Genomic DNA, 13,568 nt, shown 5'->3' with positions numbered 1-13,568 from the left:
ACTTTATGAAAGATTAATGAAGGTACATATTAATTTTTATCTAGGGGTCTCCTGAGACATGGAATGTATTTCAAGAGTTCCCCAGTATTTTTTCTCAGTCCTTTGTCATTTCAAAAATATTGCGCCTTGCAAAGGAAATGATAAAAGACAGGATTGTGGTGCATTGCTGTACTCAAGAAGACTCATCCACCTCAAAGAATTGGTATCCAAGGTGCCATGTAAAAAGCATTGGTGCTGGTGCTATGTAAAAAGCATTGGTGATGATGCCATGTAAAAACTACTCAGTACACTCTGTGAAGTGGTTGGTGTTAGGAAGGGCATCCAGCTGTAGAAACTAAGCCAAAACAGACTATAGAACCTGGTGCAGACTCTGGCCTTGCCAGCTCTTTTCAAGCCATCCAACCTTTCAGGGTCAATAAAATAAATAGCAGTTGAGCACTGGGGTTGATGCCATTTACTCACACCCCTCCCCACAAACTTGCTAACCTTGGGCTGAAATTTGAAACCATTTATTATCATCATCAAATGCTTTATTTGTTCTTAGTTTTGATCTCGCCAAGATCAACTTTGCTTTCATCTTATTGGGGTTGATAAAATAGAGTACTAGTCAAGTACTGGAGTCAATGATATTGACTAACCCGCTCTCCTCAAAATTGTTGGCCTTGTGTCTAAATCAGGAACTTTTATCTTTGTCATTATTAATATTATCATTAAGGCGGTAAGCTAGCAGAATTGTTAGCATGCCGGGTGAAATGCTTAGTGGTATTTCATCTGTCACAACATTCTAAGTTCAAATTCCACCAAGGTCGACTTTGCCTTTCATCCTTTCAAGGCCAATAAATTAAGTACCAGTCAAGTACTGGGGTCGATGTGATCAATTGTCCTCCTCCCCACAAAAATCCAGGCCTTGTGCCTATAATAGAAAGAATTATTATCATCATCATCATCATCATCATCATCATCATCATCATCATCATCATCATCATTATCATCATCAGTAGTAGTAGTATTGTTGTCATTTATAAAGTGTTCCAGTATATTTTTTATATTTCTGAGCATCTTTTTATTCTCTCTGTTTTCAGATGAAGGTGTTTCACTAGAACAAAGTTCTTTAGAGTCTACCAGCCGTAAGTCTAAAGACAACTCCACCCAGAATGAGAGAGTTGAAGAGCCAACTGCTACTGACGATGAGGATGATTCCCTCAGAAAAGCAGACACCAGTGATAGTGATACAATAGTAGAAGGTTCCTCTCTAGTTGATGAAGCTGTCAAGACTGTTGCTAAAAACTGTGATAAGAATGTGAAAAATCGTGATAAATATGATAAGAAAACTAGTGAACAAGAATCGAAACTGCTTTCATGTGATCCGAAAAGTACCGAAAGCGGTGCACGACAACTGCGACGAAGTTTACGAAATTGTCGCTTAAATGCCCAGAAATCAACAGAATCGTCCTTAGGGGTGGATGTAAGCTTCGGCCTGTCTTCACAGGACCGCACTTGTCCATACTGTGGCATTGTGAAGAAGAGTCCAGCAGATTTAACACGTCATGTCCGCAAGCACACGGGAGAAAAGCCATTTGCTTGTGAGGTGAGTTATCTTTTCTTTGAACTCTATTTACAATGAGGAAGCATTAAATTTCTTAAAAAAATAGAATGGTTATTAATATTCATGAGATTTTATTAGAAATGTTATTAGTCCTGATATTTCACAGCTTCATTGCTGTACTACATGCTGTTCTTTAATTTGATTTGAGCTCCTTTCACTTTTCATGTAAAGTTTAAGATTGGTTTATAGATTGTTAGATTCTAAGTTTTGTTGAACTATTTCATTTCTTCATCTATCTTTTTGGAGTGATTTATCTTTTCTAACTTGTTTCAGTTGTTAGATAATGGCCATACTGGGGCACTGTCTTAATGGGTTTAATGAAACAAATTGACACCAGTATCTATTTTAAAGCCTGGTACTTATTCTATCAGTCTCTTTTTGCCAAATCTTTAAGCTTTGTGGGGTGTAAACAAACCGACACCAGTTGTCAAATGATGGTGGTGGTGGTGGATATACACACACAGACAGGTTTTGGCTGGCCAGGGGCTATAGCAGAAGACTCTTGCCTAAGTGCCATGCAGTAAGACTGAACTCAGAACCATGTAGTTAGAAAGCAAACTTCTTATCACTTGACTACGCCTTCATCTGGCTTTAAAAATTTTTTACTGAGATTATGTTGTACAACATTCCACATCTCCTACTACTGCTATTACTACCACACCACTGCCATCACCACCATCACCACCACCACTATCATCATCATCATTGACTAAATCTCGAAAGGTATCCTCCTAATTGGCAAAGATTTTCTCACCATTTTCCAGCCACTAACCTACAGACATACTGTTTCATCTTTTGTCCTGTTCTATTACAGTAACCTCTGTTCTTCTGAACAAATAAGCTGTATGTCATTTCCATCCAAAGTACCTGACTATCCTTTGCTCTATTAGTCGTCTCTATGTCATTACACCCTACAAACTCTCACTAAATACTTATTACTCAGAACTTTAACCCTGTAAAACTCACGCCTTGTTATTGTTTCTCTCACAAGCATTCATCTATGTGCAAGTTCAAGCTAAACACTAACCTCACCAAGTTGCTGTAGACATTATACTAGTACAGAGAATCAATTAACTATTCAAGTCATCTCTTGTCCAGTCAAAGACTGTCCTGTATTCAGATCCTATCGACATGGAGTTTTAAAATTTTTTTTCCATTTCATATTTGTCAAAGTGCTTGTTTCCAACAAAATTTTTTACTTGATAAATTTTTGCCCCTTTAATCTTCTCAAATTTAATCCTTCAAGTAAACTGGGGTTGGTTTTAGTTGTCATTAATCCTTTAGCATTCGGATTATTCTGTCAAATGTAATGTTTATGTATTCACATTATTTTGAGTTACTCATGTATTATCTTGTAGCTTTCAGATTTCAATGATATGACTGTTTATGTTTAGAATGACAAATGTTGGGTAGGTGTGAGAGGCTGGATATGGCCAGTTTGAATATAAAATAGGAAGAATATTTGGGCAGCATATAGCCAGTTTAAATGCTAAAGTATTAAGCAAGTTCCTCTTCAGTAATCATTCCCAAATATTTTAGATTATTTCTATTTTACTTACATACACCACTCTATTATTACCAACCTTCAATACAGATTCCTTTTGTTGCTGGAATTTCCATTGTTATTATGGCTGAACTTTTGTTGTAAATTCAAACATTTGCATATTTTTGTATCAATATTTTTGTTTGTAGTTGGATACCATTTCTATTAACTCTTTATCAGTGAAGTCAGGAAAATTAAGGTATCAGCTGATTTTCTAGCTACTGAATGTCCAGCATCCCTTTTAATCTAATCGTAATTACATGAGGATACTTAAATTTCCTGCAGTCATTATAATATTTTTACTACCAAGCCTTCATGATACACATTTGTTTATTAGTAACATATCATAAAGGCAGAAACACTCTTCCTCTCACCTAACTGTAAAGACAAATATTTAAAACTAAACCAAGCACCACGTGCTAATCCCCTAGGAACTCTCTCTCAAGTGCAGGTTAATAGATAACTTAGGTTTACTGTGGAGAATACATTGTTCCCGCATGGAAGAGGAAAATATAAATCTTTCACAGTAATGTTTCAAGACAAGGCCCAGTGGGACCCAATGGTTAAGAGGTTAGCGCATAGCATTAGATCTTGTCTTAAATACTTCATATTATTATAGCTGAAGGGTTGGAAGAATGTTTCCGACTTTGTAACATGCTTCCAGTGAGTAAACAAAGGCATGTCACAGAGCTTAAGTAGTGAAAAAGTTATAAATGATGTGGTAGCAGCCTTCTAGGAATTTATTCAGAATTACTATTTTGAAACATCTTCTAATCTAACAAAATAGTTAATTTGACACCTGGCATAGGTCTGGAACTAAGGATTCCAGAAAATTGCTTGTGTGTCTGTAATTTAACCCATTTGGGACACTGTGTCTTGGTCTGTGTAGCCAAAAAGACCAAAATTCTCTTTTCTATTGAGATACATCTACTGAAAGACGATCTCTGATTAACTATTACATTTCAAAACCAACCATTCACAACATTTGTTCCATCAGACCAATGGATTGACCTCAAAATCCTATTGGCTTGTATCACTTGGGCTGATGAACTGGCCTGGGTGTATCTGGAGTGTTAAGTGATATGTTTTTTTTAGCAACCTTTCCAAGGCATAAACTGGTAACGAGTTTTCATTTTCTTTGCTCTTCCCAATAAAAGTCACTTGCTTGTGACAACAGTGATGCAAAGAAGAGGATCCCTCAATGTAATTGATCAAATGAATTTATCGTTGCTATTCAGTTATTCAGTTTATAATCTTACTAATTAGTACTAACCATATTAAAGTTAGTACAAAGGGTGATTATAAGGATGTTTGGACAACTACTGTCTTTATATCAAGCATTTTCCCTCAAAACAAAACAAAAAGCTATGAAACAAGTGCATATTTAAAGTGTAATGACAGACATTCATGGAGCTTCTCTAGTAGTTTATTTAATATCAGGTAAGCTTTGATACTTCATTGTTCTAAGTACATATCCTACCAGTATTAACACTTTGTCTTTCATCTCTGTAATTCATTTATACAAGTGACATGGTCATTTTTTGTTGTTCTTTTTTTCATTTTTTGTGGCCAATAATGAAATGCAAATAGTTATTTACATCTGATTAGGATTACAATTTTATGAAAAGCATTTATGTAAATGTGTTGCAGACAACAATAAAAGTAATAGGTGTGTTTTTTTTTTTTGTTTTTGTTTTTTATATATGATTATTATTATCAAAGATTAACCATTGGAAAGATATGTTATAATATCAGGAACGTTTCTCTATCAGAGCATATTGTCGACCTGACTACCAAGCTAAATATGGAGTGTTATAATTAATGAGTTTGTGTTTCTGAGAGACATTCATTGAATAATAAGTGTTTAGAAGACTGTTAATCTCAACTTCTGTGTTTAACCTGCACAGTGATGAATTGAATCCATGAATGTAACAGAGTTACAGTTTTCTAATTCACTGTTCCAAATTTCATATAGTGAAGCTAACAATCTGATAACAGCAAACCATTAGAACCTTCAGCTAGATAATATTCTGGTGCAATAACTCTTCCAAAAGCTGCTAGCCTCCTGAATACACATTTAAAAAATTTTTACTTGGAAAAGCATATTTAAAAGTAGGAAGCAAAGGAATAGCAAAATATACCTTAATTTATAACTATTTTTTATAATTACCATAGAGACCCTTCGTATGTGAGAGGCTCATTTCATTGCCTACAGAGAAGACATGCTGTGTATAGTGTTTCTTTTTTTTTTTTTTTCCCCTGTAAGAAATTAGATAGTTATATCCAGTGAAGAAATATGGAAATATTAAAACTAGCATTCCATAATGTTTATAAAGTAGTAGCAAGAGTTTTAAATTTGAATGTTTTGATACTAATTGGTAATTTTAGTTGATATGCTTCAGTTTATCTGAAAGAATAAGAAAAATGGTCTAATGTCGATGTGAAATTTGCTTTTGCAGGTATGTAAGAAATCTTTCAAGGCCAAACGCAGCTTACAATATCACCAATACATCAAACATCACAGCGTTTCCGAAGGTTTTAATCCTGGTGCCAAAAAGTCTTCGGGGTTTGTTAAAGAGTGGAAAACGCGACGGCTTCGAGCTAAAACTGGTCTGGACAACCAGCTGGAAAACAAGTCGAGTTCGTTAACATCAAGTCTATTGAAGTCTTGTAAACAAGGTTCCAGTTCAAAGACAAGCCGCTTGACGTTAAGGAAAAAATCTAACAATGCTTATTTATCTGCCGTCCCCGATGCAGAAGCCAGTGCTGCTTCTGCCGGAGTATCAAGTAAACATACCAAATCAAGACTTGCAAACCGGCGGTCAGCTCTAGGTACACGACCTCGGGGTAGACCCCCCCATGTGTCACAGGCAATTATCAATTATTCATGTCCAGTAAAAGAAGATGGTAATGATGCAAATACAGAGAGTAATATGAACTCTGTGATGTGGAAAACATCCTTACCAACGGAACATGCCACACGTGGAAGACCGAGAGGGCCAGGGCGCCGTAAATCAATACTGTCCCGACGCTCATGTCGCCAATGTGGCAAGGTGTTTCCCAAACCTAGTGACTTGAAAAGACATTTGATGGTTCATTCTGGAGAAAAGCCATTTCAGTGTGAGGTGTGTTCAGTTCTTTAATCTTTTCTCTCCCTTCCTCTCTTGCTCTTTCCCTCACTTCCTCTTTTTCCCTCTTCTCTTTCTCTCTCCTTCTTCACAACACTTGACATCTAAACATCATTTAAATCTTATTTGTAACTGTTTTCCTTTACATTGCTGATACATTTAGGAAAAGGGCATGAACAAAATCAATATCCAAATGGAGTTGTTAACGAGAAAAAATGTGTTTGTGCAGTTTGCATTAAATTAAGTAGAAAAGGATTCAGTAAGAATGGGGATTTTTCAGCAGACTGAGAAGTTAACTGGATACATTTATGTAGCTAACACTGCAAAGTAAACTGAAAAATCATGAACTGCAATGGAGAACTTGCTTGAAATATTAGATAAATGTTGCTATGTATGTGATATAATTAGACCTGGAAACAGCTAATGATAGCATAATGGGTGTGGTTAGAATGCTGTGGGGGTAGAAAAATTTCCAGGAACTGTTATATTTCTTGCCAATAACGGGTCCCACTCATTCTTTTTCATGTGCTTTTGCATGTACGTGTGTGTATTTTACATGAGTGTATATGCGCTGAGATTAATTTAAAGATAGTTTAATAATAGCACTGGAATATTTAACTGATTAGGTGATTCAATGCTGAATGTAAAGTTACATTTATTGTAAAGTCCAATTTGACTGGAGCTTTGCAGTTTGTTTCCCAGCCACATGGTTTTGGGTTCAGTTTCACTGCATGGTACCTTAGGCAAGTGCCTTCTGCAAGAGTCCCAGGTTGACTAAAACCTTGGGAGTGGATTTGGTACTCAGAAAGTGAAAGAAGCCCATCACGTGAGAGTTGTATGTGAATCTGTGTATTTGGTGTGAATGAGATTCATACCCAATTTTCTGCGAAAGTATGTCTGGACATAGAGCAATATTACCTTGCTTGGAAACAAGTTGGTGACAGGAAGGGTATCCTGCCATAAAAAAAACTTCTTCAGTAAACTCCATCCAACTGTTGCAAGCATAGAAAACTGGACATGAAACACTCACATATATAAAGGATGTATGTTGATGGCTGATTAGGGAGGCTAATGAGAATAATTGTTATAGTTTGAGTAAATTAGTTTATGATCCATTGAAACTGCTGTAGAATTTTACATGGAACTTTACAATTAGACAGAAAGTAACTAGGCATTAATGACATTGGTTGTTGTTCTTTTGTCCCATGTTAGACTTCAGTAGGAACACAAATGATAAAAGGTATTCCAGCTGTGACCATCTTTTTGCATATATATGGTATATCATCATCATCATCATCATCGTTTAACGTCCGCTTTACATGCTAGCATGGGTTGGACAATTTGACTGAGGACTGGTGAAACCGGATGGCTACACCAGGCTCCAATCTGATTTGGCAGAGTTTCTACAGCTGGATGCCCTTCCTAACGCCAACCACTCCAAGAGTGTAGTGGGTGTTTTTATGTGCCACCGGCACGAAGGCCAGTCAGGTGGTACTGGCAACGGCCACGCTCAAAGTGGTGTATTTTATGTACCACCTGCACTGGCAACTGGCTCTTGTGCGGGTGGCACATAAAATACACCATTTTGAGCATGGCTGTTGCCAGTACCGCCTGACTGGAGGATATTGTGTAATGTATCCTTTTTTTTTTAAGATAGCAGGGTCAGATTTGAGCGATTTTTTTTTTTTTTTTTTTTTTTTTTTTTTTTTTTTTTTAAATTTTATAAATAAATATTTTTAGTATGTCAGATGATCAGAAAAAGAGCTCTCCCATTGGCTTGATTGATTGCTTTTATTTTCGTTGTTTGGACCCCAGGTCATTCTTAGTTGAACAGACCTTCAGTCAAACTCCTTCCAGTCATAGCCATCCTGTCTTTTCTACCAGTTTATCACATTACATAACTCAACATGTTCCTCTAAATTTTTTAAAAATTTTTTCTGGGATTGTAGAGTGATTTGAGAGATATTTGTCTGTTATTTCTAGTACATCAAATGACTATGTATGTTCCCCCATTCTATGATGTGTGTAGGAAAGTTGACTGCACTGACATGAAATGGTAATATAAATATACTGTATGTGAAAGTGTTTGAAGTCCATGGTTTAAAAGAACTGTGTTTACTTGAAAACAATGCCATATCAAATATAATGCAACCCCTGTCACTACCATCATCACTTCTGAACTTAGAAATTTGCATTACCCGTGAATAAACATAATGGATGCACAGAGAGAGAGAGAGAGAGAGAGAGCAGTGACAACTTAGAAGGGAAATAGTTGTAACTGAATCCTTAAATCTTAACATATACAGCATTAAGATAGTCATTGCATTGCAATGCCTTCCCACAAGATTGTGCTGGCAAGACAATAAAAGAATGCATGTACATACATGCATGACAGTGAGTGTGTATATATGTGCGTGTGGGTGTGCATACATGCACATATGCATGAGTAAGGGCATGTGGCCTAGTGATTAGGGTGTTGCACTTAGTCATGAGATCGTGGTTTCAATTCCTGAGTTGGACAGTGCATCATATCCTTGAGCAAAACACTTCATTTCACATTGCTCTGTGGTCACTTCGACAACTGATGCGTGGTGTGGCACACTGTGCGCCTGTACAGGCAATGTCGATTTTATGGAAATAGAGTGAGCTAATGTAGATTAGAAACATTTGATCACTATAAACAAATCATCTGAGCAAGTTGTGGAACTCTCATCTGATATTTATGACAGGTGAGTCCTCAACATTCATATACATAGTGTGATATGAAGGTTAAACTGAGATTAATGAAAAAATGGTCATAACTTTTTATTAACTGACATAGGTTGTTCAAATTGTTGAGAGATTTGTTTTTAAAGGTCTGTGTCGTTGTACAGTGTCACAGGGAATGTGAACTGCTTTCGGATTCTTGTTCAGTCTCTTCCTCTTAATGGCTTCTCTAACCTTTTGAGTGTCTCAGCGTATCATTAACTGTTCATGGTACAACCATGTTCCAGAAAATCAAAGAGAATGATGCTTTTGTCACCTCAAACAACAGTCACCGTGATTTTCTGTACCAATCACTGGCTCTGGAACTTATTTGGCTTTGGTGGTTCCTCAGGAATGAGCCTTTGTTTCCTGATTAGAAAGATACACCCATGTTTCAGTCTGTGACCAGAATTGAAAAAAAGAAAAAAAAAAGGAGTGGGGCTTCATTGGCTTCAAACACTTCCAGCAGATAAGAACAGACTTCCACGTTTTTTCTCCTTCAAATTGAGTGTCACCCGCCATGGTACCCTCTTTGCACCCACTTTCCAAAGTCTTCCACCATCCTCTGTACTGCATTGTGATCACAGTCCAGTTGTGCTGCAAGCTTCACATTGTAACTTGTCTGTCCATGTGAGTCAATTCATTCACTTGCTGGTGATTTGTGTCAGTGGTTGCAATTCATGATCTCCTACTGGATGGTTTGTCTTCAGTGCTGGTTTCCCCTTTTTTAAACTTCATCCACCTGTGCACATTCTTTTATCAGTGGTGTTTTCTCTATAAACAATCTGTAGCTTTCTGTGGATGTTGAACCGCCTATACCCTCCTCCTTCATAAAGAACTCACTAATGGTATATTATTTCTACTTGGAACCCATCATTTGCCTGCAATGAAGAATAGGAAGACGTGTTAACATAGTGGAGTTACTCTGTTTGCAATTTGAACAACTTATATCAGTTAATGTATATAAAAAAAAATTATGCTCGTATTTGCATTACTTCCAGTAATTCCTCATACATTTTCCATATTTCAAATTGCACTCATATTAATGCAGTAGTTGGCCTAAGGCCATAACTTGCCCAATGTGCCATACTGTGGGATTGAACCTGAAACAACAACATTGCAAAGTGAACTTCTTATACACTACCATACCTGCAGCTTTCACATCCATACCAGTGCCTTGCCTCAAATCCTGAGTAAATATATGAAATGTTCATCATGTATTGACCTTTAACTCATTTTTCTTATTTTTATAACTGTTTTTACCTCTATAAATGTATACTATTATTATCTGCTCTTGAGGGCAGTGTATTGATGGAACTATTAGAGTATTGGATCCATTGTGGTATTTGTTCCAAGTCTTTATGTTCATATTCTACCAAGGAAAACTTAGTCTTCCATCCCTCCTGGGTTGATAAAGTACCAAATAAATACAGGAGTTGATGTACATGGCTCACCCCATTCACCATAAATTTCAGGCTTTGTAACTATATTTAAAAAAATCATTAAGTGTAAAGCTACTGTTTTTGCTGGTGTATAAGATGCACTCTTGCATGGGACAAACACTTGCTTTTTTTGTAGGAAAAAACAAATTTAAGATTTCATCATATGTTCATATACTCAGTATCTCCCATCCATAACGTCACCACATTAGATACATGGCAGTTTTTAGTTATATATAAGAGTAAAAAGAAAGTACATCTTATACACCAACATATATAGAATCTTTGAAAGAATTATGATACTAATAGTGGTATTGAATTTGTTGTAAACAATTGTTTCTTAACTTTTTTTTTTCAGGTCTGCAATAAAGCTTTCAAAGCAAAAGGAAGCATGCTGTATCATAAGAAAGTGGCACATGGCGTCAACGTAGAGCTGAGCCAAGGTCTGGAAGAGCGTTACCTCCGCCTGAAAACTCGGGCTCAAATAAAAACCTTTCATCTACATGATAAAACTCAGGAGAAAGAGACTCTCATGCAACAAGATGTAGATTTAACAATGCAACACAGCCCTGTTCACATAACAGATCTTGACAATGGTGAAATGCAGGAAGATAAAGATTTACTAAGTGAAGGCAAAACTTCAGAAGTTCTCACACCAACACAAAATCCGAGTGGAAGCAGCAACAATAACAGCTTTGTCCAAACAGATGACATAACAGCTGTGAAGCCCTCCACCACTTTTAAAGCAGAGTTGGAGCTTGCTAAGAGCCTTGGTTTAAATGACCAGAAAATCAATGAGGCTATGGCTGAAGCAAAGCTATCAAATTTTGAATCTTCTCATTCTTCTCATCCTCCACTCCCTCACCAGCAATCCCCACCAGCTTATTTTGTACCCAGTACTACATCATCATCAGCCACCCCTGTATTTCCTGTACGGGAGGGTAGCAAACCAGCTGCTTCTCTTTCAAATAAAAAGTCGGAGGATCTTGTAATTTCCACAGAATCTCCGTTCCGGAAAAATCGAATTAGTATTAAAAATGAGACTATTATTGCCACAAGAATCGATGGTGTAAACTTAGAAAATGGCCTGAAGACATCTCTATATAAGTGCTACCTCTGTGGCAAATTGTTCAATTTTCTTAGTAAACTCCAGTGCCACATGTCTTTGCACTACGAACGGCATCTGGTCACCTATCAGTGTGGGATCTGTGGCAACAACTTTCGCTTCAAAGCTCAGCTGCTTCGCCATTCCCGAAGACATCGACTACCCTCCTCAAGAAACACTGTTCAGGTTGACCAGGGAGAACCTTTTCACAACCCCAACCCCATTAGCCAAACTGCTCCTTTGCCTACAGAAGAAACAAATGAAACATTGTCACTTAATACTGAATTTAAGGAGCCAGTTCTCGAAAGAGACTCTTCCAAGGAGCCCCCATTGGTCGACTCCTCTTCTAATAACCTTTACCAAACTAATGTTAACCTATCATCGGCAGGGTTACCTTCTAGAGATTTTAGTTGTTCATATCAAAAGATTAATGGCTGTTATGTTTGTTTATATTGCAGAAAATCATTTACAAGGTTTTTCTCCTTACAACGTCATGAGAGAATTCACACTGGCTACAAGCCATGCTATTGCAAAGAATGTGGCAAAGGTTTCAGCGAATACCGTAACTTACGTCAGCACATTATGCGTTTCCATAGTGATAGCTACCCATTGGACTATGTTAGGAAAGTGAGGAAACGTGCAATCCTTGCTAGCTTGAAGTCTTCCATTAGACTTGGTTACTTGAATCGACTTCAAGAACAGACCGATGCTGATGGCATTGGTGTTGACATGTCCTCAGCTTCCCAAGAGCTTGGTGTTGGCGAAAACCAACATCCCATGCTTAGCCATGGCAACTCAGATCTGAAATATGCTACCAATGACACTGCCATCTGCAGTACTCAATACTCAAATAGCGACAAAGAATCTCAGCAGCTGAGACAGGAAGAGGAAGAGCAGGAGAAGGAGAAGTTAAATGCTAAGGAGATCTTGAAGAAGGAAGGGATTAAAGAGGATGTGACCGTTGTATTGCCGTCCGAACCTCCAGCCGAGATAGAAGATATGGTGTCTGACCCACACCACACTAATGGACTCTCTGAAGGTAACTGGTCAGAAAATACCTCAGATAATGGTGACGACAGTGTCAATGCTGTTGGTGGCCGGGAAATCATAGCTGCACCCAAACGGTGTCTCTTACCTCAAAATAAAAAAGACAGTTTCTTGCTTAAATCCAGGCGGAAAGCATCTTTGACATACAAAGTACAGAACTGCCAGTCCTCCAGGCAAGGAATTCCACCACCATTACCCCCGCCACCACCACTTCCCCCTCCGCCACCGCCACCGCCATTACCACATAACACTGCTGCTGTTCAACAACAATCACATCACACCAATCCTTCTTCTCTCGCTCCGCCACTGCCTCTCACACCTTCTCCTCATACAATTGCATTGCAACAGATAGTGGGTGACAGTGACCCAGAAATGGTAATGGCACCATCTTGTATGGGGCAAAGCCTGTTCAGTACTCAGAGCAGTATGTTGTCGGGTATGCCCTCATTGGGACCAATAACGTGTAACTCTATGGTTTTGGGAACACCATCATTACCTGCTCAGGCAGCTGCCTCTTTCTTGGCTGCCACTCAGTTATTAAATCCAGCCGTGTCGCAGGCCCTCACTGGTTCACCTATTGTCAATATTCCACTCGGTCTTTCTACTGCCAGTGATCCATTATCTCTGGCAACATCCACTTCCCTTACAGGAACATCCCAATGTCCATCCCCTGAGGAAAGCCTGGTTGGACTTCCACGTGTCCAGTGGCATGCTCCACTCTCACCAGATAGTATTCGGAATTCTGTTTTAGCTGATGGACGCAAATTAACTTCACTTTCCAGAACACACTCCAGGTGAGCTACGTATCTTTTTTTATATTGTTCGTTTTGTGAGAGAATCCATCTTGAGGAATATTCTGTTTTGTTCAAATGTAGTTGACTTGTCAGAATTCTGTTGTGTTGTTTATGTTTTTAAATCCTCATCTTCGTCGTTTTTATACCTGCTTTTCCCATGC

General features: G+C 37.9%; 1 protein-coding gene across 7 annotated transcripts in view; it reads left to right on the top strand.

Annotated features, from left to right (window-relative positions):
• The window catches only part of LOC106874382 (zinc finger protein 236), a 201,930-nt gene that overhangs the window by 162,657 nt on the left and 25,705 nt on the right, over positions 1 to 13,568 (top strand). For all 7 annotated transcript variants that reach the window (XM_052966051.1, XM_052966052.1, XM_052966050.1 and 4 more), the window contains 3 exons: positions 1,083 to 1,588; positions 5,609 to 6,274; positions 10,820 to 13,407. In XM_052966051.1, the coding sequence (XP_052822011.1) occupies positions 1,083 to 1,588; positions 5,609 to 6,274; positions 10,820 to 13,407 (3,760 nt within the window). The remainder of the gene's footprint in view (positions 1 to 1,082; positions 1,589 to 5,608; positions 6,275 to 10,819; positions 13,408 to 13,568) is intronic.

This window comes from Octopus bimaculoides, chromosome 3 (genome assembly GCF_001194135.2).
Source record: "Octopus bimaculoides isolate UCB-OBI-ISO-001 chromosome 3, ASM119413v2, whole genome shotgun sequence".
NCBI lineage: Eukaryota > Metazoa > Mollusca > Cephalopoda > Octopoda > Octopodidae > Octopus > Octopus bimaculoides.
This window is presented reverse-complemented; position numbering and strand designations above follow the sequence as displayed.